This window comes from Stigmatopora argus, chromosome 2, assembly GCF_051989625.1.
Source record: "Stigmatopora argus isolate UIUO_Sarg chromosome 2, RoL_Sarg_1.0, whole genome shotgun sequence".
NCBI classification, from domain to species: Eukaryota; Metazoa; Chordata; class Actinopteri; order Syngnathiformes; family Syngnathidae; genus Stigmatopora; species Stigmatopora argus.
Genome location: NC_135388.1, coordinates 15889269 through 15915000, shown reverse-complemented (window position 1 = coordinate 15915000; position 25732 = coordinate 15889269). Strand labels below are relative to the sequence as shown.

The 25732-nt window shown below is 37.5% G+C and overlaps 1 protein-coding gene across 1 annotated transcript in view; it reads right to left on the bottom strand.

Moving 5' to 3' along the window:
* Positions 1–25732, bottom strand: part of prmt3 (protein arginine methyltransferase 3) — a 36294-nt gene that overhangs the window by 1834 nt on the left and 8728 nt on the right. The window contains exons 10-15 of the mRNA XM_077591423.1: positions 24614–24713; positions 17258–17336; positions 12737–12924; positions 9856–9942; positions 5065–5115; positions 4090–4177 (exon numbers count right to left, since the gene is read on the bottom strand). Of these exons, the coding sequence (XP_077447549.1) occupies positions 4090–4177; positions 5065–5115; positions 9856–9942; positions 12737–12924; positions 17258–17336; positions 24614–24713 (593 nt within the window). The remainder of the gene's footprint in view (positions 1–4089; positions 4178–5064; positions 5116–9855; positions 9943–12736; positions 12925–17257; positions 17337–24613; positions 24714–25732) is intronic.

The following is a 25732-nucleotide window of genomic DNA, read 5'->3' as shown; positions in this document are numbered from 1 at the left end:
AGAAAACAACTTTTTTTCCTTCTGGTTAACACTAAGTAGGTAAAAGCGTGAAAGAATGACCCTCCTCTTCGATAGCTGAGCCATGCAAACACACCAGAGCATGACAAATGATTTGCTGTTTAATTTATTACACTGCCAGCAAGGAGGATTTGCAGGGATGTTTTGTTCCAGCCTGATGCGCACGTGCGCTCTCTTTTTCTGGCACCTCCCACAGAAACACAGCCTGAGAGTTAATTACTCTTGCACTCGCAACAACACATCAAAACAAATTCACTTCCTACCATGATGAACCACCAAAGACAATTGGCACAAACTGCTTGAATGTTTACAATTGAACCCCAATATAGTCAAACGGAGAAGAAGGCCAACTGAGCCTAAACATAGAGTTCACTATTTTTTTTTTCTGTACGTGTGTAAGACAGTTTCCTTCACTTCAAGGTGACTTTAGGCTGTTCTTTTCTCATTGACAAAGGATAGCTTTTGTATATAACTATGCACCAACTCTCTCTGAAGTTGAGTGTGAAAGAAGAAGCAGAGTGTGTGTGTTATAAAGTATACCATACACCCTATCAAGCGATCAGAGAATGCTGTTAAAAACTCAATTTCTGCTTTACGGCCCCTGGAGGAGGTTGAGGACCGTCTGGGTGGCGAGGTGGAGAGAAGACATCAATAACTTGCTGCTCTCTCTTTTGCACACCTACTACGGGGCTAATTCTCTTCTCATGTGCATTCACACAGCGGCTGCTTTAATTTTCTTAGACACACTATCACATTTTAATGTGCTCAAACTAACCTAATCAAATATCCAGCTTTTAAAAAATATGGTGCTCTCAAGCCTCCATTCAGTTGAGCTCATCTTGGTTTCTAACATTCTATACTGACACTGATATTTTAAGGATACACTGGGGGTGCAGAAGATGTGTTGCAGAATTCATTTCTGTTGAAAAACTGAACACAGCAACCCCATAAATATAATTACAAGTGCAACACTGTTCTAAGAAGTAATACAGAACATTCAGGTTTGCTGTAAAAATTACAGTACTGGTGAAAAATATTATTAAATATTTTTTTCGAGTTTATTGTGTTTTTTGGTCATGAAAACAGTACTTCAATTCACAACTGGCTATAATGGATGTCATCTTGCCCCAATTAGCCAATGACATCAAGGTTAAATTGCACGTAATTTACAAAAGATTTTGAGTAACTGATTCATTTAATTATTATTTAATTAAAAGTTTAAATATCCTCAAATAAGGTACTTTTGATGATAATGTTATAACTCGACCTCAACATTGAGATTCTGATTGACAAGGTTTCTTCTCACTGGCACTGAAAGATTCAATTTTATCACAACGGTAGACTCAGGTCCTACACTACTATTACAGAAACACGACTATTCAATTAGTGTCTGTTCCTTTAGTACAAAACTCCAAGATTGAGCAAAAACACCATCTTCAATAGGAAACACTTTTCCAAAACAATAAGAAATAGTTTCATAGAATATAGTAAAGTAAGAAAGTAGCATTAAAAGGCAGGCAACTTTATAACCATCAGACATTGGAGAAGTAAAATTAGGAATTAATTCATGTAGCATGTTACTACTCTCAGGCACAGTAAAGCTGGTGCCAATAATTGCCACCGCTGTGATATTACAGTAAAAAGTCTCAGTAAGCCCATCTGAACAAGCTGATAAGAAAGTATATAAAGCAAAGGGAACAAAAATCCTTTGGAAACTGGCAAGGTTCAGACATGTTTTTTTTAAACATTTGAACATTGGATGACTTTACAATAGGTCAAACAAAAAACTTAAAAATATGCAACATTTTTAAAACCGGTGCAATGTAAGTATGAAAGTCAGATCAGGTTGGTGTCTTCAATTCAAACGAGTCCACAGACTTTCAAGCACAACAACATTCATGGATCCCCATAGGAGCAAATTGAATCAGTTCTGCTCTGCACATTTCTACTGCAGCATGGCGCTATCATATGGTCGTCCACAGCTCTCACATTCAGCGGCATCTATCTGACCAATGAGAGCACAGCACCGCCAATTGTGTTTGAACTGCTACAGAGGTTTTAGGATTTTATCACAGTGGTTGCTGCCAGAGCGTAGCCAAGGGCCAACAGACATCTAGCGTATGTGTTCCCCCACAGGTCATTTATTACAGTAGGCTCCATCTGATATCGAGTCAGTAAGTGGACAGTCTGCCCCCATGGCCCATTCATCCTCACATCACCAGACACATCCATGATTCCTATTATGATACAGCGTACAGAGAACTGTAGCTTTTAATGTGGAGGAAAAAAAACATACATAGACAATACCAGGCTCGTGCTGTGCTCTCTAGCAGTCCTACTTTTTCCAGCGTATGCAAAATTTTATCCATCAAGCATTACAAGTTAGAGAGAGTTGGTTCTATTGGATATGATGTGAAGTCTGAGGTGGAGATTCCCATCCAAGGAATGAAATTTATAACAACAACAACAGAAAAACATGGAAGCTACTGGTGTTGTTCCTTGTGGCCAGACTAAGTCATCCGTGGCACATTAACGTTCTTCATTTTGGAATTAAGGCATTTCAACATGGAATGGAAACTGACAGATCTATGTCATTGTAGTGTACATTCATTCCTCGCCATTTGTCAAAATTTGCACTGAAACTCGCAAGGGGAAGGCAGGGACTGCCCATTCAACTCAAAGAATAAAGAGGAGGAGAAGAAATCACCACGCCAAAGAAGAAAATGGCGAGGAAAAAGACAGTAAGCCCATTACAACTTGTTTTGGATTGGTGACAACATTCAGAGCCTTTAAATTTGGCAATCGTATTGACTGTGCCACGTCCTTATACAAAACCATATTTGTACAATAAAAGACAGCAGTCACAACTACCCATAACAATGTTCCTTGTGCCCCGAAAACCTCCCACAGAAGCTCCTCCTGCTGCAACTACTATGCCTCCTAAAAATTCCATTGATGATCCAATGCCTCTCTGATCCAACGAAGAGGAATTACCTGACTTGGAATAAAGCTCCCAGTAACCTAGTAGTAAATCATTATCATCATCTTCACTTAATCTTCATCGTACTGCACAGATCTCATCTTTTATTGGATTAAGATAAAGCGGAGAAGAGCTATTGTCAGAGGTGAGTACAGTACTTAAAATATTTACGCATTTATTATATATAAATTTTATTTAAGTAATACATTATCGCATTTACATGTGCATATAACTGTGTAACGTTTAATACACATTCCTTGATAGCTGGGTACTGGACCACAAGTGTCTGAAGTTACTACAGTATCCCCTCGAATTTCGCGGATAGTATAGGCGAGACAATCGAAAAACCGCGAAGTAGGATAACCCCTCTTATTTCTAACATATGTACATGCTGAATTGAATTGAATGCTTTTATTGTCATTATTAACAATAAAAGCATTCAATTAAATTCAACAGTATCCGTCAGTATTCTACAGTATCCGCGAAATTCAAGGGAATACTGTAGTAAGTTCAGACACTTGTGGTGCAGTACCCAGCTAGAAGGTTGAGTTGGTAGGTGATTAAAAGTCAAATGTTTTTTTCTTGAGGTCCTAAACATTTACAAACTACAATTTAAGCCATTATATTTGTTCAAAATAGGGGTTGATAAAATTGTTTAGCCTGTTTGAAACCTTGCCTATTTGAATAGTGAAGTTATGGAATTTATTGTTAATTATATTGGTTGAAGAAGGATACATTAAAGAATATACAAGAAAAAAGACTGTTTCCAGGTTTTTGTGCCATGTATTCACAAATACTAAACTCTATTGGTCAGGCACAAAGCACTTCTCTTTTGACATGTCATGAATCAAAACGTGCAAGCGGCTATCAGATGAGTTTCACATGCTGTCTCTGACAGCTGAATGTGATTTGTTTGGATCCCCTGCTTTCTCTCCCCATGACAGATAACGAATGTCAAGCAGTCTGAGGACATCGCCACGCGAAATTACCTGACAGCCTGCTGCTGAGCACCATTAATATCCCAAATACAGTAAAATACACAGGGCACACACAGACACAAAAAATGATCATGGACAATGCTTTACACTAACCGGCCTGGACTGGAAAAGGTTTCGCCAGTTGGAATATGGTCTGTTTCCAGTGGGTCTTTGTGGCCTGAGGACCCGTGGAGAACATTACCTGGCCAAACAAACATACTTTTAACCATTGCAATATGCAAAATGAATGTATCGTATTTTCTCGCATATAAGCCGCCCTTGTGTATAAGCAGCAACCTTAAAATTGCCTTAAAATCGTTGAATTGTACAATTTCTCGCGTATAAGCCGTCCCTGATTCACGATTTTCACCTCCATATTCATGGTTTTAATGGAGTACAAATGTGTTAATTTGAAGGGAAAATCTTAAGAAAAATCATCGCACATGGTATTTCTGAGATACTGTATGAATCAAAAGCACATTGTTAGGGTCAATATCATAAGGGAGTTGTAATTCATCTAGAATTGGTTGCTTTCTTACTGCAAAACTGAAAATAACCACACATAGTAAATGTTAATTTGCCGAAATCTACTAGTGAAAAAGAGTGTAGCAACACTGTGTGTCTTGTGCGTATATAAGCCGTACACTTGATTCAGTCATAATTTTTTGAGTTACAAATGCGGCATATATGCGAGAAAATACGGTAATTATTTTACAAGGACACGGTTCTAAATCAGAGGTTGACTGTTGTCCTTGGATCTAGAGTACTCAAGATTTAGTTGATGTTTAATATATTCCATTAATTCATAAAATTATTAGAAGCTTACAAATCAAGAAATGCTAATGTTATTGTATCAACAACATAGGGAACCAAGCCCATAGTCTTACGTAAAACACGCTAAATACTTAGGTCAGAGGAGTCTGGCATTTGTTTTCCAACTGGATGGTTCCATTGGGGAAGTGTTTATATCAGCAATAAAATAGGTTGGCTGCCAATAGACGACAAATGCCTCGAGGAGGGGAAGTAAGCTAAGGCGTGAACACCATTGACATTCCGTTAAATGGCTTTGCTGTTGCCAGTGCTCCTTACCTTTTTGCAGCAGTTTTTGTCAAAGAAAACGTCAAAGTAGCCAACAATTGCCTGCAATGAAATATGATAGTTGAGTTAAACTGGATGCAATAAACACCTGATTTTTATTGGCTTAAAGGGGTTGACAGCAAAGGATAAACACATTTTTAACTTTGTCTTGAAAACGGAGAAGAGTAACAAATCATTTAAGGCTGTAACAGATTTTCATAACGTTAAGGGTTTGCAAAACATTAAATTGTGCCATTTTTGTCCTTCCCCTCAATACAATGTTGGCTTATTTGGCTGAGTCAACATGTTCCAAGTGGTTCTGCTCACCTCATCAGAGGCTTCTCACCACACAAAAGAAATACATTACCAAGAAGCCAACAACATTGTGCTGGGAATAAAAATTCTGATGATTCAAAGAAAATCCATTTGGGAACATGAAATTAGCAAACAGTGCTATATTGACTATTGTAGCAATGGATGGATTGCTACAGAAAAATACCTGCATGAGTTGCCAACCCACCAATTTAAAATGATCGTGTGTTCTTACAATAATGTTGTACATTGAATAATTTCAAGATTTTGAATTAAATTAAAAACCCTACTTTGGTAAAATTACTTAACCTTCTCCTATGAAGAGTTTGGGATGTGTGTGAACAATTAAAACACAAAGGGGAGGGACTGTCTAAGACCAGACTCCCCTTGGTTGACCAAAGACAACCCCCAGAATGATTTTAACCCCCCTTATCTGAGGAAGGAAGAGAGGTGCTCAATCTCAGGAGCATACTTGTAGTGGCAATGATGCAGAACTAATAGCTTTTAATCCTGACGCAGCTGACAACCTGGAGGCCGGCTTTCAGACACAAAGAACTAAATTGATGCAGAAAAGAGAAGGGCTATGCCTATTTAATGCTATTTTCTTTTTCATGTTATACAATGACTGAAGATGTGACGCATTGTAAACGGCATCTATCTTCAGATTATGGGTAGAAAGGCAGGACAAGATAAAATTAAAAAAGATCATGTCACCCCTCAAGGATGCGCAGTACTCTTATAATCAGAAAATATACTATAATTACTCAGCAGGAAGAGAGGTTTTGCTTGTCAGATGGTGGTAATAATCATGCAACTTTGTAGATAACCACCTCAACCTTTCATAAGCGAGAATGATTGTCACTTGTGTTTTTCAACTATTGAGGGATGCACATGCACGTAAAACTACCCATAGTTTAATAGCCTGGCTGACATAATTGCAATTTAAAATGGAGTGTCTTGAAATCAAACAATATAACAATAATGATAATTATCACGCCCAAACACTATAATAAGAAGTAATACAGACGCTCCCCTACTTACGAACGCAATTGGTTCCGAGCGATTGTTCATAAGTTGAATTTGTTTGTAAGTTGATTCAGTGCTATATTTTGTATTATAATTTATGTTTAAGGCCGATATAAGTATATTGAAGGTTTATACAAGTGCATTTGTATGTTTAAGGCTTGTATAAGTAACACGCATTGGTTTGTACTGAAAAAAAACATTTAATAAAATGGAGAGAAAATGTACAGTGCTGTAGAGAGAGAGAGAGAGATTTATGTATTAGAAACTGGCCAAAAGAAGCGACCTAATGACGATTGCACAGTTTTCTTCTTTTTTTCATCATAAATGATGCAGTAGCACTGTATGGCATCATTCAATTGATTTGCAAACTTTGTGCAACGTCAATATTTGGGTCCTGCTGCTCGATCTTTCTGTTTATAAATGGTACTGAATGTGCAACGCTCACCACTCTCACGCGCATCAAGCTTCGTTATTATTGCCACTCGTTTCAAATGAAATGGCTTGCCTCTTCCTTGCAACTCCCTCAATAGAAGCCTTTAGCTTTTTACCAACCATATTCAATATTGGATGCATGAGATATTTAATGATACAAATGAAAAAGGTTCTTTGCACACTGGAGATACATTCACGCACTTCCGCATTGCAACGAAGAAGAAGGTAGATGCTGGGTGAGCTGAGCTCTCACAGCGCCAGGCGTCGGTATTAGCGGCGGAAAGAAGTACTACTCCGAAAAAGGGCCGAAATACAAAATTGGACTTGCGAACATTTTTGGACTTAAACGCAATTTGCAGACATGTTCGTATGTACCGTTGTTCGTAAGTTGAATGTTCGTAAGTAGGGGAGCGTCTGTAGTTGTGTTTTTTGGACATTCCTAGGGCTGAAATGTAGAATTATATCTTTGTTTACTTGTTTAAAACTTAATGCCGCTAAAAGCATCAGTTGAGAAGCTGCCCATTTTAAAATGTTCACATTTGAAGGCATTCAAGTAATCATGATTGTCACGAACACACACTCACACCACGAGCAGAAAAACAGAATGAGGGCATTTAATTTTCATCAGCATTTTGCCCAAGGCCTAGAATGTGTCTGTGATAAGTGATGACAGTGGGTTTCCTGATAGTCCAGAGAGGAAGCTCTGTTACACTGCAGCTCTCCTGCCAAGTCTCGAAGAAGAGCGGGGGGAAAATTAATAATTATCACCATGGATAACACCAACAGGGAGCAATTCATCATTACTCCCCTTTTGCCTGGCTATGTGTCAGTTAGCCGAGTGTCCTGACCTGATACTATTATACAACAGTGGGGGGACATGAGGTGGGAGCATGAAGAGGAGGGGAAACAGAGGACTGATGACGGATACTGGGGGGGGGTGTAGGAGCGCTGTAATGTGCTTTTGATAGGGTTTACCCAGGCGTAGAGACTTCAAGCATGACCACCTTAGAGGCACATTGGTGTGAATTCCCCTTCGTGTACCTCCTCTGCTTCTCATCTTACCCCATGCCAGATTTCTGTTGTTCCTGTGAGCTGGAGCAGCACAAATCGTCATTGTCCATACCTCCAACTAGAGCTCCTAATGCATGATGTCCTCAAACAATATGCAAATACCTTTGTGGAAATGAACAGCCACAGAAGCTCCTTTTTTTTAGAAGAGCAACCGACACAGTATAAGGCAATTATTTGATAGTTAATTACTTGGTAATATGCTTTAACCAAAAGTGAATTATAAATATAATATACATTTAAAATATTGGTGTAGAAGATTTGATTGAGAAAATCCTCCTCTAATTCTCTCTTTTGGTCACTAGCCCAACACAGAAACAGCTGTGTTACAGTATTTGAAAGAGATTTAGCTTTTTGTTTTTTGTTTCAAAATTGATGAGTGTCTATTAATACAAATATGCAGCAAAACACACAAAAACGGCGGCTTACACCTATAGCCACTGAAAGCAAACAATTTCTGCTCCTTGTATAACCGGCATTCCACTTGAGGCTATTTATTCAGAGACAATAACTATGTGAGATGTAAAGAGTAGTAAAGAAAGGGAGGCCGAAAGAAGAGAGAATGAGAGGATTTATCTTGTGTGTGAGCGGCACAGACGCAGGGGTTGTGCTGTTCATTTAATGCAAGGTTAGGCAAGCTGAGCTGATGAATGGACTGTCGACAGGAGAACAAAAGCAGGCGCTCCATCATAAGGCGAGGGGCTCAGCAGTTCTCCCATACCAGTCCCAAAGCACTGGTCTAGGAGCAGTTTACCCTTCACACATCCTAAGCTTAACTACCACTGAAGATTTGAAGACAATACTGATTCCAGATCCGTATCTTTATGACAGCATAGTAGCGCTTGTGTAGGGCAATGATCATCTGTAAATCCCCAGGACAAGCAGCTTTAATACTGAAGAAAGGAACAATTTAGACTGATGCTTTCTTTCTAGAATACCTGCATATAACTTTGGGGTATAGATTCCCAGATAAAACCCAACATTGGGTCCGTATTTTTGAACTTGACAGTTCCTCATTATTCAATGTGCAATAATCATTAAAAAAAAACATAAAAACACAAAATCTTGGAAAATTTTATAGCGGAATCCAACAAAGATGTTGAAAAAAAAAATCTCCAAAAAGTCAGGTGAGAGTTAAGAAAATGTAGATTTTTAAAAATAATTTTGTGTACCGAATCAAAAACTGTCAGCGCAAAACTGTGATATGAAGCAAACCACATATTCAGAATATCTATTCACACACACCTATAGACAAATATTCATTTGATTTTCCGTTTAACTAATCCACCAGATTACTCTATGTAGCAATGCACCACACCACCAAAGACTGCACCACTACATGCGTCACAATGCAGAGAACAGAGGACATTAAAGTGAGGCTCTTCAGCTGCAGGCTCCAACACAGTGAAATGTAGCTCACTCATTGAAGGAACTTCAGGTGACGGATGCAGTGGCAGTGAAAATAGTATCATAAAGCATTTCATACACGTTTGTGTTTTAGCTGACGCCCACTGAAGACAACTTAATTTATATCGTTGCAGTTAACAACACTGTGGCTTTAGCTTAAATAATCGAAAGACGTTTTCTGTCTTCAAATTTGACAGTCGAAAACTTCCCTGTGCTAAAAGCCCTTCAATTTTATTGATATGCTATTACTACTAGTCAAGAATAATATCCTAGTTTGATTTATTTAGAATACAGTATCCCGAAATTTATTGATAAATTATTCATCCCAGTTGAATTTCCAACCAATATTTGATTGCATTACATGATGGATATCATATTAAATTCTTTTTGATTAACCAATGTGTTTGCACAAATGTAATGATGTTGATAATTCTGCATAATTTGTTTTATCATAATGAAGAAACTATACATTCCTAGGAAACAATTATTAAATCACACTTCTGATTGTGTCACTGGGTCACGTGTGTGTGTGTGTGTATGTATATATGACTTCATTACCGTGCAGTCTGTGGTGTTGGTAATCTTCAAGCAAAAGTTGGATGAAAACTCCAGCTCTGAGAGATGCATTTTGTTGCAGTCAAATGTCTGTTGAGTGTAAAAACAAAATATTATAGTTAGTGTTACACCGATATTAGTATCAGAGGCGGCTCCAATACGGCTTCAAAATGCAGTCATTGGTATTGGCTAATACTAAGAAATATAGGAAAATAAGAAATCTCATCAGGCGTTTGAACATAGCCAGCGATTATGAACGATGCCAAAAAAAGCCAAAGAGGCAGAAGCAGAAAAAGAAGCCTTTTCATTCTGGTAGGTGTTGTTGAATATGCTCATTCAGAGGTTATATTTTCAATGTATGGACCTATACTTTAAATGGTTAAATAGTAATATCTAAGATAATACCCGGCCGGGGGCCCAGGTGTGCACCCTCAGCATCCCCCTAAATTTCACCGCTAGGGCTGAAAAAAGAGCAACATTTAGAGCAGGGTTCGGCAACCCAAAATGTTGAAATAGCCATAGTGGATAATTAAAAAAAAAAAAAAAACTATGTCCGGCACCGAAAAAAAATTACCGTATTTATTCGCTGTGTTCAGAACAAAGTTAAACTCGCGAGAAAACACCGTACTCGTGCAATGCTCATTGCCAAAAGTTAGTAGTTTTGTGTTTACACAGTTCTTATGTCACCAAAAGTTGGTGCACATAGTTATTCAACCATAGACTCACAGCTCCCTCTCTTCAACTTGTTTAACATGGATTTATATTTCCCTCAAAGATTTTCTATGGGGTTGAGAATCTGGAGACTGATTAGGTATCTTGAACTGCTTCTATAAAGTCAATCCTTTGTTTCTCGGGTGGTGAATTTAGGATCATTGTCATGCTTAAAAGCCAGTTTTGTCTTCATTGTCCTTGCTGATGAACCTTTTACCTCAAAATCTATGAAACACTTTCTAGGAAACAACTTGACACATTTTTTTTTAATGAGAACTGAAAATGCATATACTGCTAAAATTTTGGCTCCATATTGTTATCTGTGCAAATGATCTTTCCCTTGTCATGTGACTTGAATAAATGGGACGGAGCCCAGAGTTTCTTACAATAGGGAAGGATGGTGAGCTCTCTTCAAAAAGACCATGCTTCTCCCGAGTGTTTTTCTACAGATAATTTAGAAAAGATAGGAGTAAATAAGACTGACTTTTACACTAACAAACTATTTTCAAATGGGAATCCAGTGGGGGAGAGTAAAGTAAATTACAGTTACCGTATTTTGCTGTTTAATATACCTGGGTATATTAAACGGCAGGGGTAGATTAAATGGCGCACAAACGGGAAGGTACGATCCACTACGCACTCTTTATGAAGTGACGGGGTGTATCAACGTTTTGCAGACTAAAACTACTTACTGCTCAGGTTAAAACTACTTACTGCTCAGGTTAAAACTACTTACTGCTGAATAAAGTCTGACTTGGAATTTCAATGCACTTAAGTATCTATAATTATGCCCCCATGAACACCATACAAATCTTGCCAAAAAAGCTGAGTTGCCGTTTAATATACCCGGGTATATTAAATGGCAGGGGTATATTAAATGGCGCACAAACGGGAGGCTCAAAAAAGCAAAAATCATTTAATATACCCGGGTATATTAAACGGCAAAATATGGTACTGATGAAATCATGTGAAAATTATTTATTTATAGGAGATCATATGTTTTTATACCCTTGAGGGGCCATGAATAAAACTGCAGATTCAGAAGAGAACGAGCGTTACTGAGCTGATCAGTGCAGCTTGGAATGGTTCCGGGTTGAACTTTAATCAATTTGTCCTGGTTGCTCCCATTGAAAAAAAAAAAGAAAAGTCATCACGTTTGCAGAATATATAATTCCAAGAGAGGGTGCTCAATTTTACGGAGTAGCAGTCTGCTTTAATAGAATGTTATTGGATTGTATCAATGAGCAGCAATGGATGAGAATTCTTTTAATTTGGGTAGAGGGCCTGTCTATTTGTCACTGGAGGGGAGAACCTATTGATTAGCAGATTCAAATTCCATTACATCAAGTTCTGCTCCCATTCATCACATCCACACATGGGCGGAGAGGACATGCTACTTAACAAACAGGCCAGCCGGAGATGAAACGTATAATGGTATTAGAGATTAAAGGAGGAGTGCATTGAAACACTAAAAGACATTAAGGAGGTAACTATGTTTAGTTTGCGGAATGGCTTTGTCTTTCTTTAATCTCAGTGCTTTCTCAAGTCTTTAGTGAAAACGGTTTTATACACAGCATGATTAAAGTAATGCAGTAAAGTTCTTAGAGAGGAAAAACTTTTTATTATACATTCACTGTGTCGCAAGGTCCTCACTATGTCTATTTAGCCATCTCAACAACGAGCCAACTCTCCACAGTTCCGTTGCGAGCAATCACATGAATCTACCATGCCAAATATCTAAATACCTTAATGTTTGAGCTACTAAAAACTCCTATTTTTACCAAACGCTTTTAACCTGCCATCTTGCCAGCACAGCTTGATTAAAGGCTATGTAAATAAACTTGACTTGACAGAGAGGTGAGCAATAGTACACATTTAGTTTCAAACTGAAATGTAACTGTCTGTCATCACTGCAGTATGGCATACTTCCTAGATTGCTTTTCAACATTGAATCCAAACAATCTCTATACTATTACCATTCCACAAGTCTTTTTCACGATATTTTCCATCTACATGCATCCTGCCTCCACTCACTCCTCTCAGCCATTGATCCAGACAAATGCACATTTGTATGAGATAAGAACATATTGAGGTTGGCCACATTTATATTGCATATTCATTACACTATCCACAACAACAACCTTACATTAAATACAACAAATTTCATATTTACCTGTACGACAGTAGGTTCGGAAATGAGCGTGTCTGCATTTAACACTTCCACCACAGCCTCTGTCGCCACAAACTTCTTCATGCAGGACATCTTGAAGCCATACACATCATCCCAGAATGCAATGCTTCCTTGGTGCTTCTGTTTATCGCCAACTGCTGCCAGACTGAGGTTACAAAGGTCTGGATAGACTGAAGAGAGAAGAGGAAATTGGGCATTTAGTTCAAGGACAGGAAAAGAAAAAAATGGTATTATTCAGTGAATGGAGACATAACTACTAACTGAGATATTTATATATATATATATATATATATATATATATATATATATATATATATATATATATATACATATATATATGTATATATATATGTATATATATATAATGTATATATATATGTATATATATATGTATATATATATGTATATATATATGTATATATATGTATGTATATATATGTATACATAACTACTAAGTTTAGATATTTATATATATATAAATATATCTAAACTTAGTAGTTATGTTTCCATTCACTGAATAATACCATTTTTTTCTTTTCCTGTCCGCCACAAAAAGTCACCACAAAAAAGAGATTATAAAGGAATATAATGAACTTCTAGTTCTATTAACTGTCACTACAGAAGGTTGATTTGGCCAATTTTGAAGACTTCCAGAGCACTCATCAAAACTAATGAGAGAACACCTTCAAGTCCAGGGGGCGTGGTTTGTTTCATCAATTTCCTGGAGGAATAGTTATGACAAAACGTGGTTTGGCCTGGTTTTTGTCCTACTTACAAACTCCACACTGCCCTACATTACACTTCTCATTCTTAAAGCAGCAGTCTTAAATGTATTTTAATGTTAGATACTGGTCTGTTGGGTGATTAACTTATGGCGTGGGTGTTTCCACCCCCACTGTGAACCAACATTAACCAAGATAGAAGCCTAAGGCCATACTACAACATCAACTCAACAAAGTATATTTGTACTGTGCTTGGTATTTCCTTATCTAATGCGACCACAAACTGAATCTGAAATGTTAAACTTGAACTTGAAACACTACCTAACTTGAATAATTGATAGAAAAAAGAACCAGAATAATGTGTATGCTGTTTTATTAGAAACAATGCATTTAAATTTGAATGTAAATATTTTCATTTGAAATTCTCTTCCAAAACACAAAGCTTTAATAGTAACTTAAGTTTTTGTATTTTTTTTAAGATCACTAGTTCTATGCTAAAAATGATTAGCAAATCATTGTAATTTATTTAATTCATGTTATATAAGTCACAAATTAACCATGCTATAGGGTCATTCCCTGGTTTTAAAAAACAGCCAGAGTGGTTTTCTAAACATTTCAACTATGTTAGAGAAATCGTCAAATATTTCCCGTCTGCGATATTAGGCCTACTGAGGGGCAAAAACACACACAAGTGATTTTAAATGAATGATTTTTCAAAATGTTAAAGAGGAAATTGATTTTTGCAAATGAATTTCCTCTTTTCAAGGAAGAATGCACTTCGTCAGAAATGGCTGGACAGTAATTCGAAGAGCATGATGTTTTTTAATGACCCAGAGTCCCATTTCCAGCCATTTGAAACAGCCACGATGCAAAGACAAGATTACACTACAAAAAAATAGAGCTTTTAAAATCAACTCAAGCTAAAATTGTTAGTTGAATGTGCTTTAGAAAAATACCAAACGCCCCCCCTGAAAACTGAATATCCTTCGGTAATGATTGTATTTTCTGTTAGCAAAACATTCCCTCCAAAAATAATAGTGGCAAAAAACAGGCCTACAGGCCTTACGGTAGAAAAAAAACATTCCTTTTCTATCATCTTAAAAATATAACCCCACTGTCTTTTTTCCCCAGACATGTGGTTTGCTGTTCAACCTCACAGCCTTCAACACATCGGAGCATAAATTGCAAAAAAGGATGGTGGTGACAGCTCATTGATGGGCATCTCATGGCCTCTCATTATTACCCGATGCCTGCCTGTGGCCATGTGAGTGCCACAACCTAATGATGGTGTTTGCTCACTTGAATACAGAAACATCACTTCACTTTACTCCGATTACTGAAGCAAGAAACTGATAATGGAGGCAGGGGGGGCTTTTGCTGATTTGACAGATTTTGGACAGGCTTCGTTGAAAATTGCAATGTAAAAACAAAGGAAGCAAAAAAAATGAGCAAACAGAGGAGGGGTTACTGTACTGAAAATGGAAAGGGGGAAAAAAACTAACGAAAGGGGCACATGGGTGTCCCCAGATTCATGGCTTTGACATCTGCGTCCTTCTCGACTCGCTGCTCTCAGCCCGTTTGTCATGGGCCCCCGTGCCCCAGCCCAAGCGCACTTGCTCTCTTGAGCCCCCTCGTTGGTCGGCTGTGAAAGAGATAGTGAGAAAGGGAGTAGGGTCTGAAAAAGATCTCTTTTGCCAGGACAGGCATGGATTAAAAGGAGGTTAAGCCAATGGGAGAGTGAGGTTTGTAACGGGAGGTCTACGCAGGGGTTGGGGAGAGGCATGTTTGAAAAGTGAGTTGCGGCTTCCCCCGATTAGTCATAATATCCAATTGTATATAATATAATTGTGAAATAAAATGAATAAGCACCAAAACAATCTTATATCATATTATATAGTATTTGACAAATTTTAATGTATACATACATTAGTATCCACATATGAAATCTGCAGAAGTTCAACTGGCAAGCCATTTTAAATCCAAACGTTACAAATAAGATAGATCATCATTTCAAAAATACCAGCTTCCAATTGTGAGTTTTAAACAAGATTATAAGCTTTGTGGAATTTATTTGTTGATTTATGCATAATTTTGTTGTTGCACGTGTGTTAAATGTCTTTCAGTGTGTGTGACCGAGATGTTTTTCATCTTTGTGTTTCATGATGTTGTTTGTAGGTCGAATCACTCTGTGACGAATTGAAATTGGTGACAATGTGATGTAACAACGCGCCTTATTGTCAAAGCACCAGTCCACGTCATTTTCCCTTCAAGCCAGGCAACTGCGCTCTTGCAGGCAAGGCGTACCATTTCCCTATTCAACTGAGTCACACCAAGCATCAAGAATAAAATTCTATATAAACAAAACAGCAACTAAATGTATATATGTGCATTTGTGGTTTACTGCAGTACGTCGTGTGAAATTTCAAAAGAAATGTGTTATTATGAACCACATTGAGTTTGAGTTAGATTCATTTAATAAAGGACCAATACATATCAATGAACATATACATGTTCATGTTAATGAACATTATATATGTAAATGTGTGAGATTATAGCCGAAAGCAAATTTCCATCTTTTAGCCCCTTGTGCAGGTTGAAGATCAAATCAATTAGGCAATACAAGACAAAAGACTAGAAAGCAGCACAGAAACGACGAGACATACACAAGTAGCACAGGTCTGGTCTTGTAGACCGAATGCTGTGGCTACCACCAACAAACCCACTCTAAATATTTTAATTGGATCTACTCAAGCACCATTTCAGGAGGAAGAAAAAAGACATTCTGGCCACTTTGAACTCAAATGGTCAATTGGTTTCAAGGATTATGATAAATAATGTAAAACAAACCGTGCGCCATATTCTATCCATCTCAAAATGTCTTATGATGAGGGCCGGAAATCTAAACCAAGTCCAAGTAAGAATCTGTAAGACCTCTATGTCTAACTCATCCAAGCATGTCTTTAGTGACCCTAACCCATACTTCTAGGAGTAATAGGGGAAAAGCATGGTCAGGGTTAAAGTGTGTTTATAACCCATACAAAATCCTCTGACCTTTCATTTACTGTCTGACCAAGGTCACATCCACCTAAATGGATAGTGCTATACTGGCAAGCCTATGTGCTGCTGCTTTCACCTGTGTGACCTCTAGTTATTGTTTCAAGAAGTCAGTGCTGTGGAACACTTCCCAGGTTGAGTCACATTTGATACAAGCCATTACTTCTGATTGATGAAAAACACTGACCCAGGAGACACACCACAACAGTTCTTTACATATACACAGTCGTACTTCTACTTACCAAATTAATTGGTTCAAGAACTGTTTTCGTAACTTGGGTTTTTTGTAAGTAGAGCAGTGCTTTACATGTAAATTCTGTGATTCGTTCAACGGTCCTCAAAAAACTATCAGCTAAAAAATGATCAGTGTCCCACTTTTTTATGAAAGACATGAGAAACAGATAAAAATGAAAGAAAATTAAGACAATTATTTATAAATGTATTAAAATGAATAAAAAGCATGCAAAAACATGTTTTATTCGTGCAGTAGTACAGTACTGTTAGGAGGAGGCTAACGTTAGTACATAAATACACATTTAAACAACTTCAAATTATTATAATTAGTATTATAATTAATTATGATAGGGATAAGTTTGTATAATTTCAGAATTGCATATTTATATACTGTACATTTTAATTGACATATAATTGAAACAGTTTTCCATGGTACGTTCTTTTTGTGTAGATGAGTAGTTAGAGAAAGATAACGAGAGAATATATGGGTTACCTGAACCACCGTTATCCAGATAGAGGTCCCTGGCCACGAAGACGGAGTCCAACATGGACTCAAACAGCAAAAAGTATCCCTGCAAAAAACAAAATGGAAGGAAATATATTTATATTACAGTCTGGAATTTTTAAGGCACAATAGTGTGTATATATTACATAGACACACACACACAGCCTTAAACCCTGTTAATATGAATGTTGATGAATGTCGATATGTACAGGCACTTGCCTGCAATGCATATCATGGATAGTTAAATTATTTTTAATTGTACTTCAATGAAATAACCCAATTCCCTATAATCATGATAAATGCAACATTTCTAGATTGTTTCCCAAAAACATCAACATTTGACCTTGAGACGACGTACTGTTCTGCTCCACCAGAGGGCACAGAGCATGGAATTAATAAATTCTGAAATTGCATTTAGTCTACAATATTTTTGTTTCTGCTGACAAATGGTATTTTTTAGCAGTTAGCCCTCTAACCAGCAAATTGGCCAAGCCACCAAACAATCCAATTCAATAGGTTGTGCACTGGGTGTGTAACTTGAGGCAGGTTCAAGATGGGTAAACAGTATTCAATTGAGGTAAGATCTTATTATGCAAATGAAGACAGCCTTGCACTTTGCGGATGACAGAAAGAAGAACAAATGAGGGAAGCAACAATGATTTAAAACTTTGACCCCCAAATTACCACCATCGACATCAAGGTCCAAGCTTGATGAAACAAGAGTAATGATACAGACAACCCTGCACCAATTGGAATTTTAGAAAAGGTTTTTTGTTTGCCGATGCTGGGTTGGTTGTGATCCAAAGTCAGATACATTCATTTTTGCTGACTATGGTCCACTCAATGACCTTAACGTTATGCCATTTTTAAAACCCTCACACGGCCATATACCGGCCTCATAATTTAGTGCCAATTTCACGGGACACTGCTTCACTTGAAGGAAAAGGGATACGAAAGAGGCCTGTGAGGAGAGTCATACCTTGATGATCAATGATGGTCCAGGATTATAACACCTAATACCTTAACAATGGTCCACACCCAACAATTAAAAGTAAAATAAAACATTTTCAAAATCAGTGTTGCTGAGACTTTTGCGGAGGGGTTTTGTACAATGCCAATTCCATTGAAGGTGGGACATGTTAAACAACTGTATATAATGTGCAAATCATGTTAGATTTACAGTATCTTTAATTGACTAGATTACAATGACAAAATATTGAATGTTCAAACAAAGACGCAATCTTTTGAGTGCAAGCTGGAATGTGGAACGATTCATTTACAAGCTACATGAACACAGCCGCATTTTGGGCATGCAAGGTCGTCACTAATGGTGGCCCCCTCTTGTGGATTCTGCAATATTTGGTGACGTTGTATCATACAGTAGTACCTTGACATACGAGTACCCCAACATACGAGCAATTTGAGATACGAGTAAAATTTTGAGCAAATGTTTACCTTGAGTTACGAGTAAATTTTTTAGCAAATGTTTACCTTGAGATACGAGTAAAATTTTGAGCAAATGTTTACCTTGAGATAAGAGTAAAATTTTGAGCAAATGTTTACCTTGAGATACGAGTAAAATTTTGAGCAAATGTTTACCTTGAGATACGAGTAACATTTTGAGCAAATGTTTACCTTGAGATACGAGTAACATTTTGAGCAAATGTTTACCTTGAGATACGAGACAAATTTTGATATACGAGCATCCAGCCGACGCGAGAGGCTGCTTTTGATTATCAGGGGCACTGTCTTTTTCCCCTCAACTCCACGTGTACGACCACTGGGCGGAGCGTTGCAGTTTTTTCAGTGTTTTTTTCCCACGTTAGTCAGTGCAGAATGTTGTACGCGTGGCGGAGCTTGCTCGCCAATACGAGAGAAGTATACTACTTCTCGCCATTTCTAAAGAGGGCCCATTGAATAGCCAGGGCAGAGCCTATATTTGTTAGTAAGGCTCTTCTGTGAGTAGATTTTCAGATGACACGAAGTGAGTGAGTTCAAACAAAATAAGGATACATTTTGCAACATGGTTTAGCTTGCCGAATATACTGATAAATTATTTTAGATTAGGTCAGAACTTTATTTCATCCGGTATACAGGAAATTCCCTTTTTATTATTAATGAATGCTATATCACCAAAGGGTAGGAAAGCTCAATAAAAAATGTATCCTCTACACCAGGGGTCGGGAACCTTTTTGAAAGAGAGAGCCATAAACAATTCTTATTTTCTAATGTTATTGCTAAAGAGCCATTTCCAGAATTTAAAAGTAAAAATCTATGAAAATGTGCGATTTTTTTTCTCTCTCTGTCATTTCACCACTTTTTAATCACAAAAAGTCTCTGATTTCTTTTGACAACATTGTTATGATGTTGCTAATCAATCAGTATTAATGAGATGAGTAATGAAAAACTAAATTATGATTAAAGTGGTGTTAGAGCAGGGGTCGGGAACCTTTTTGACGAAGAGAGCCACAAACAATTCATATTTTCAAATGTTATTCCTTGTGAGCCATACTACGAATTTAAAAGTCAAAATACGGTACATGTAAACGAGTGCCTTTTCAAATTTTTTTGTAATTTCACCACTTTTAAAGTGGAAAAAAACTGAATATTTTTTCAAAGATTCTTATGCTGTTGCTAATCAATGAGGGTGCATTCCAGAAGAGTCTACTGCAAAAAAATGAAGATTAAAGCAGTTCTAAATGTAATATCTCAGTTCTGTCAACGGTGATTTCCATATTTTAGCTCACAGGTTAGCAAAGAGCCAGATGCACCCATCAAAAGAGCCATATGTGGCTCCCGAGCCATAGGTTCCCTACCCCTGCTCTACACTCCCACTCACTGTTACTGCACTTTGAGAAAAGATGTAGTCGTAATGAGCACCACACATAAATGCAAATCGGACACAAGAATATTTCACGAAGATGCAACCAATAAATCAACATTTTACAAAGACACCTCTGAACCTGTCAAATCTGTGTCAGTGTGTAATGTGAGTGATTGACAGTAAGCTGGACATAAGAAGAGAATGACTGATTACTTCCATTCTCTTTTGGGGCAGGTGATGTACTCAGTGCCAATAATGAGACTTAAAGGAGTGGCAGCTATTAATCTACCTGCTGACAGAAACACTCGAGTGAATTGATGAATTCTGACATGTTTGAATTTACGCATTAAACTTTCAAAGTTGCTCTACAACATTAAAAAATGAGCGTCATTCTTTTTAGAATACTCTAATTCCATTTCATAATATAAGATTAAACATTTTTGACAATTTGAATTAATATATAGATGGATCTCCGTAGTGGTACCTATTATAAGTGAAATTAAATCTAATATTTTTTGTGGCAGTCTAAATGTGCATCTGCGAGGAAGCCATTATTGAATTGACCCGAATAAAACCGGTGCATTACTTTTAGTAAGATCACATGAAGCGGAAGTTGTTTGGGGTCCGCGGACTTCAACTTTTGGTAACGCAATATTGGTGTGAAAAATGTTATATTGAAATCATTTTTGTGTTTCTTTGATTCCTGATGAAAAATCTCATTATATAGATAATGACTTGAAATTGTAAATATATGTGAGTTTTAAATAGGAAAATTTTCAGCTAATGGGGTGCCTTGAGATTTTTGGATCATACTATTTGATTTGCAAGTCTTTGCACCTACAGTTACCAATTCACTGTGTTTAGCACATTCTAATATGACTTCATAAATGTTTAGGTTGCCCTGAGTGTTGAGACAGTTGCTCATCTGTTCCGGCTCCCAAATAATCTGTGCAAATTACTCCACTTGATTTTTTTTTCTTTTAAACATAAGCAAAAAAACCAAAACATGTTCCATTAGGATTTGTGTTTGCCACACTTGTATCACTACAAAGCATAACATGTGATTGATCTTTGCTGAAGGGCTTTATTTAGTCTTCGGGGACCTCATGATCACTGTCAGCCCCTCTATAGGTCTCTTATTTGATTGTTAGTGTTTGTTCGTCTGTGTGCCGCAAGAGAAAAAACGATCAATGGTGTGAGTTATGAAATGACAGTAGTACGACTAAAATCAGTCTTTCAAACACTACCAAGAAAGGCAGACAATCATATACCCTTTCCCCCTCCATCACTATCACTGACAAAACATAATTCATCATGCATCGTCCATTATTCCTGTTAATACCGTGTTCTTTGTGCACAGTAACAGTGGTGACAGTTGGATATTAGCTGTATGGTTCCTTTTACTTAAATACAATTTGTATTGGCAAAAAAAATCATTAAATCACAAAAGCGTAAGCTACTACTGGATTTTATACAATCTTGTTTTGTGAATAGAAAAACTTTATGTCCTACTTGGTCGCAGATTACAGCAAATACTCATGAATTCATCTCAATAATGAAAAGCTTTAGATAACTAAATCAAATGTGCTTTGTTGCATTAATCGAATTGGCATAAAACAAGAAACTTAAAAATTGTTATCCTTCTACAAATATGCCACAGCAGCTCCATCAAAATCAACTCCTGACTTTTACTAGGCCACTCCAAAACCATTTTTAAAAGCCATTGAGGACTTGATTTGCTTCTTTGTTTTGAACCACTATCCTGCTACAGAACCAAAAACTTTCAGTTCGAGGTCTCAAACTGATGAATATTTTCCTTCAGGATTGTCTGGCAAAGAGCAGCTTTTTATGGTTTCATCAATCACAAGTTGTCCAGGGCCTGAAGCAGAAAAGCAGCCTCAAACCGAAGTCAAATTACACGATTGAAGCAAGATTTAGGTTCGGCAGACATGGAAAAGCGGCTGACTGTTGAGGCCTGGAGTTAGGAAATTCTGATGCCTTTTAAAAATATATATATTTTATGTTTTAACATTTCTTGGCAGACTTTTTTGACAGGTTCTAGCTTTGTGATTTCCTGATTCAACTCATTTGGTAAAAAGGCTTGGGTGGGGTCTGTGAAAATGAACAAGGTTTTCCCTCCCAAAAGTTGAGCCACAGTTAGTTAATGATTAATAATGATAATTTGAATAGTGCCCCACTTTACCTCCCATCACAAAATAATAGTTAAAAAATAAATAAAAACATAGCAAAGATGTGTGCGTGTGTGTTCACTGGCATGAATAGTGAGACAGAGGGGGAGAGAGAGAAAATGACTTCTTCCTATCGGCCGGTTGGATTAAAAAAGGCCATTATCGATATATGTCTAATGTACAAATTACGATCACTAACTTATATAGAGTATCCACAGCCCAAAAACGTGTGATTGAAGACTCCAATTTGTCCATAGATACTAATGTGTATGCAAATGGTTGTTTGTCTACAATTGGCTGAAAACCAGTTCATGGTGTACACTGCCTCCTGCCCATTGTTACCTGGGATAAGCTCCAGTACCCGCCGCAACTCTCGTGAGGATAAACAGTTTCGAAGATTAATTATTATCAACATTTTGTAGTTGATAAGAATTGTCAGCCTCCAGCTCAGGGAATGTCAGCATTGATTGCATTACAGGCTCTTTTTAATCTTATTAAATTTATAATGTTTAATCATTTGATGTTTAGCATTCCTACAGCATTTTATTGTCATTTATGTGTCTGTAAAGCTTCTTGAGATCATTTAATGATTTGGGGCTATTTGAACAAACTTGACTTTATAATTCAGGGATCCAATATTTAATTAAAATCCTCTACTTACTAACAATATAAAAAGTAGTATTAAGTCCACTGATCATCAGATGAACATCATACTTGTCATTTTATCCCTTTTGTATGAGCAGATCGGAGGGTAACCTTTTCAATCTTGTACTCTCCAACAAATGTCTCCCACTACAGCCTTGATGTGAACTGACTAGAAGATCTTTAGATATATTAGTGTTCTGTGAGCTAGTGTCATTAGATATTATGCCCCCTATCCTTCACCGTTCCATGAGCATGTCACTTGCCAAATTTCAATTTCCCTGGAGAGGGGAAAGGAAGGCTCTGGCTGACGACCCCTGTTCGTGACCCTGGGTTATCACGATGGATGGGGGAGTTGGAGGGGACAGATACAGGAGACTCATGAATTAGGGATGGCTTCAGCAGTGCGCTCAACTTTGGCTGTACCGCCCATATCGCCACACAGAATCTCACTGATAAATGGGAATCGAGTCAAAATAAGACTGCACCCACTGATTATGTATTCCGAGGACATTATTTTGGAGTTTATTCCCATTTAGGACACGCTAACAAATGCTGAACAGATGCTGACACATTGTATTATGTAAGTTTGGTTGAGACCATAAAACAAATCAAGGTTGACCATTACATAACTAATGTATTATCACATAATACAGTGGTATCCTGACATATGAACACCTGAATATATAAATATATTATTTTCAGCTTAGGAAAATGCTCAATAAGAAATGTTTGTCTCAAAATACAAAAGAAATTCAAGTTACGAAACGCAAAGTCTGCAAAATTCAAACATCCCCCAAATGTGAATGTACACTGGTAGCATCCTGTATTTTATTTTGAAATTGGTGGGACAAAGATGCTCTCTCTTTGGCTCTCCCAACACCCCACTGGCCTCCCATTGGCTAGGAGGGATCTGCGTCTCCGTGATGCTTTTCGTGTGCCTTTATCCCTCGTTCATTCGTCACCGAGCTCTAACACGCCTTTGAGTTTTTCCAAGTCTGCTTAATGCATCTTTGATTTTAATCATGGGCCCCAAAAAAGTTATTCCCAGTACGACTGAAAAGAAGAACCATGCTGTTATGAAAGTGTTAATGTGTCGGGCTACCATCCAAATGGACGATGTGTGCCTTGCACATAGAGCTGGGCGATATGACAAAAATTGTTATCACGATTTGAAAAAAATAAAAATATTGGTCAATATTGATAATTATTACACTTCCAGTTACTGACTGGTGTCACTGCCTAAGAGCGGGAGAGTTAGACTGGGATTAAAACTCTGTGTGGCCCTTACTTAGTATACTTCACAAACAACTACGGGTTGTTGCCCAGTGAAATCCAATCTATTTAATTCAGTAAAGTACCCCCCGAGGTTATAGTGGGAGCTTAATTGAAGAAGCTAATAATGAACAAATGCGTGAATTTTAACCACGTTGAGTTTGCCTGTAAATTCCGTAACGATTCTCTTATTTCATAGTTGCCCATTTTCGACTCAATCAAGATCTGCCGTGCTAAAATTAACGCTGGTCAAGTTATGGCCTTCCCACAAGGATGTTCCCTGAGACCAATTATCGTTATTTTATACATATTTTTTATACTCGGGAAGAAAAAGCTGTTTGAACTGCATTCACATTCTGAATGTTCACAAAAGACAACTGGTATGGCAATTAGTATGGAATATTGTGTACTGACCATCCATTCTGAGATGATGATATCAACTTTCTCTACTGGGAGTTTGATGTCTTCTACGCGACCTTTGATACAAGTGATCTTGTCTTCCAGCTTGTTGGATCTGAAGCAAAGAAGATATGTAAGCTTTACAAAACTTGCAACAAACTTAGCAAATAACCTCCAATATGTGAGAGCCTTTGTGGTTTTAATCCAAATCTCAAAAGCTGACATATTTCATTACAGGGTTGCTTGCACAGCAATGTTTTTGCTTCTCTCACAAAGGGAAATATTGCTACCCTGTGTTTGAGTGCACTGGGATGGAATAGCAGTAAGATACAGAATATGTTTAGAGAGGTGGTCTAAATTCTCCTTTTAAGTCATTTATAGCTCAGTGAAAGATCATGGTGGAAAACGGTCAAGAGCAAAATCTGAAACAATTTATACTAATTGTTTGAATGTACAGTATTTTTAAGGTTGGATGATACAAGAGTTCAGTTGGCAGAGTAGGCTGACTGATCAATACACCTTTTAGACAAAAGTAGAATGTCCACAAAAGTCTAGCAACAGCAAACAGTTGTGGTGTTCCCAGGTTTTGGATATATTTACTCCCATCTATTGCTGTATCACATATGGGTACAATAAGTTAAGTTAAATTGTGGGCCCACAATAGAATTTAATATCACCTGTAGTGTGCGAACGATCCCTCACTTCAGTCCGCCAATTCAGAATATGAATCACTGTGAATATTCCATTACCATGACACCTAATGTTACAGCGGACAGAACAATTACTCACAGCAGCCGAGAGTGCATTTTTGTTGCACCGATGCTTATCTTCAACTGTCTTCCCACTCTCTACTACTCTGCTCGGGTTGCTATCACATCCTTCCAGAGTCCAGCAGTTCCCCCCCATCAACCCCGCCCCATCCACCCATACCCCCATCTCTACAAGAGACAAACCCTGTAAAGTCATTATTGGGGTAATTTAAAGGACAATGTTGGCATTCAGAAGACAGTATTTGGGTAGCATTGTAGGGAAGTGTACATGTGCCAGGGTGATAAATTAGAATGAGAAAATGTGAATGGTATTACTTCCTGGCCAAGTGTTTTGACATGAGAACCAGACACCTAGTAGTAATTT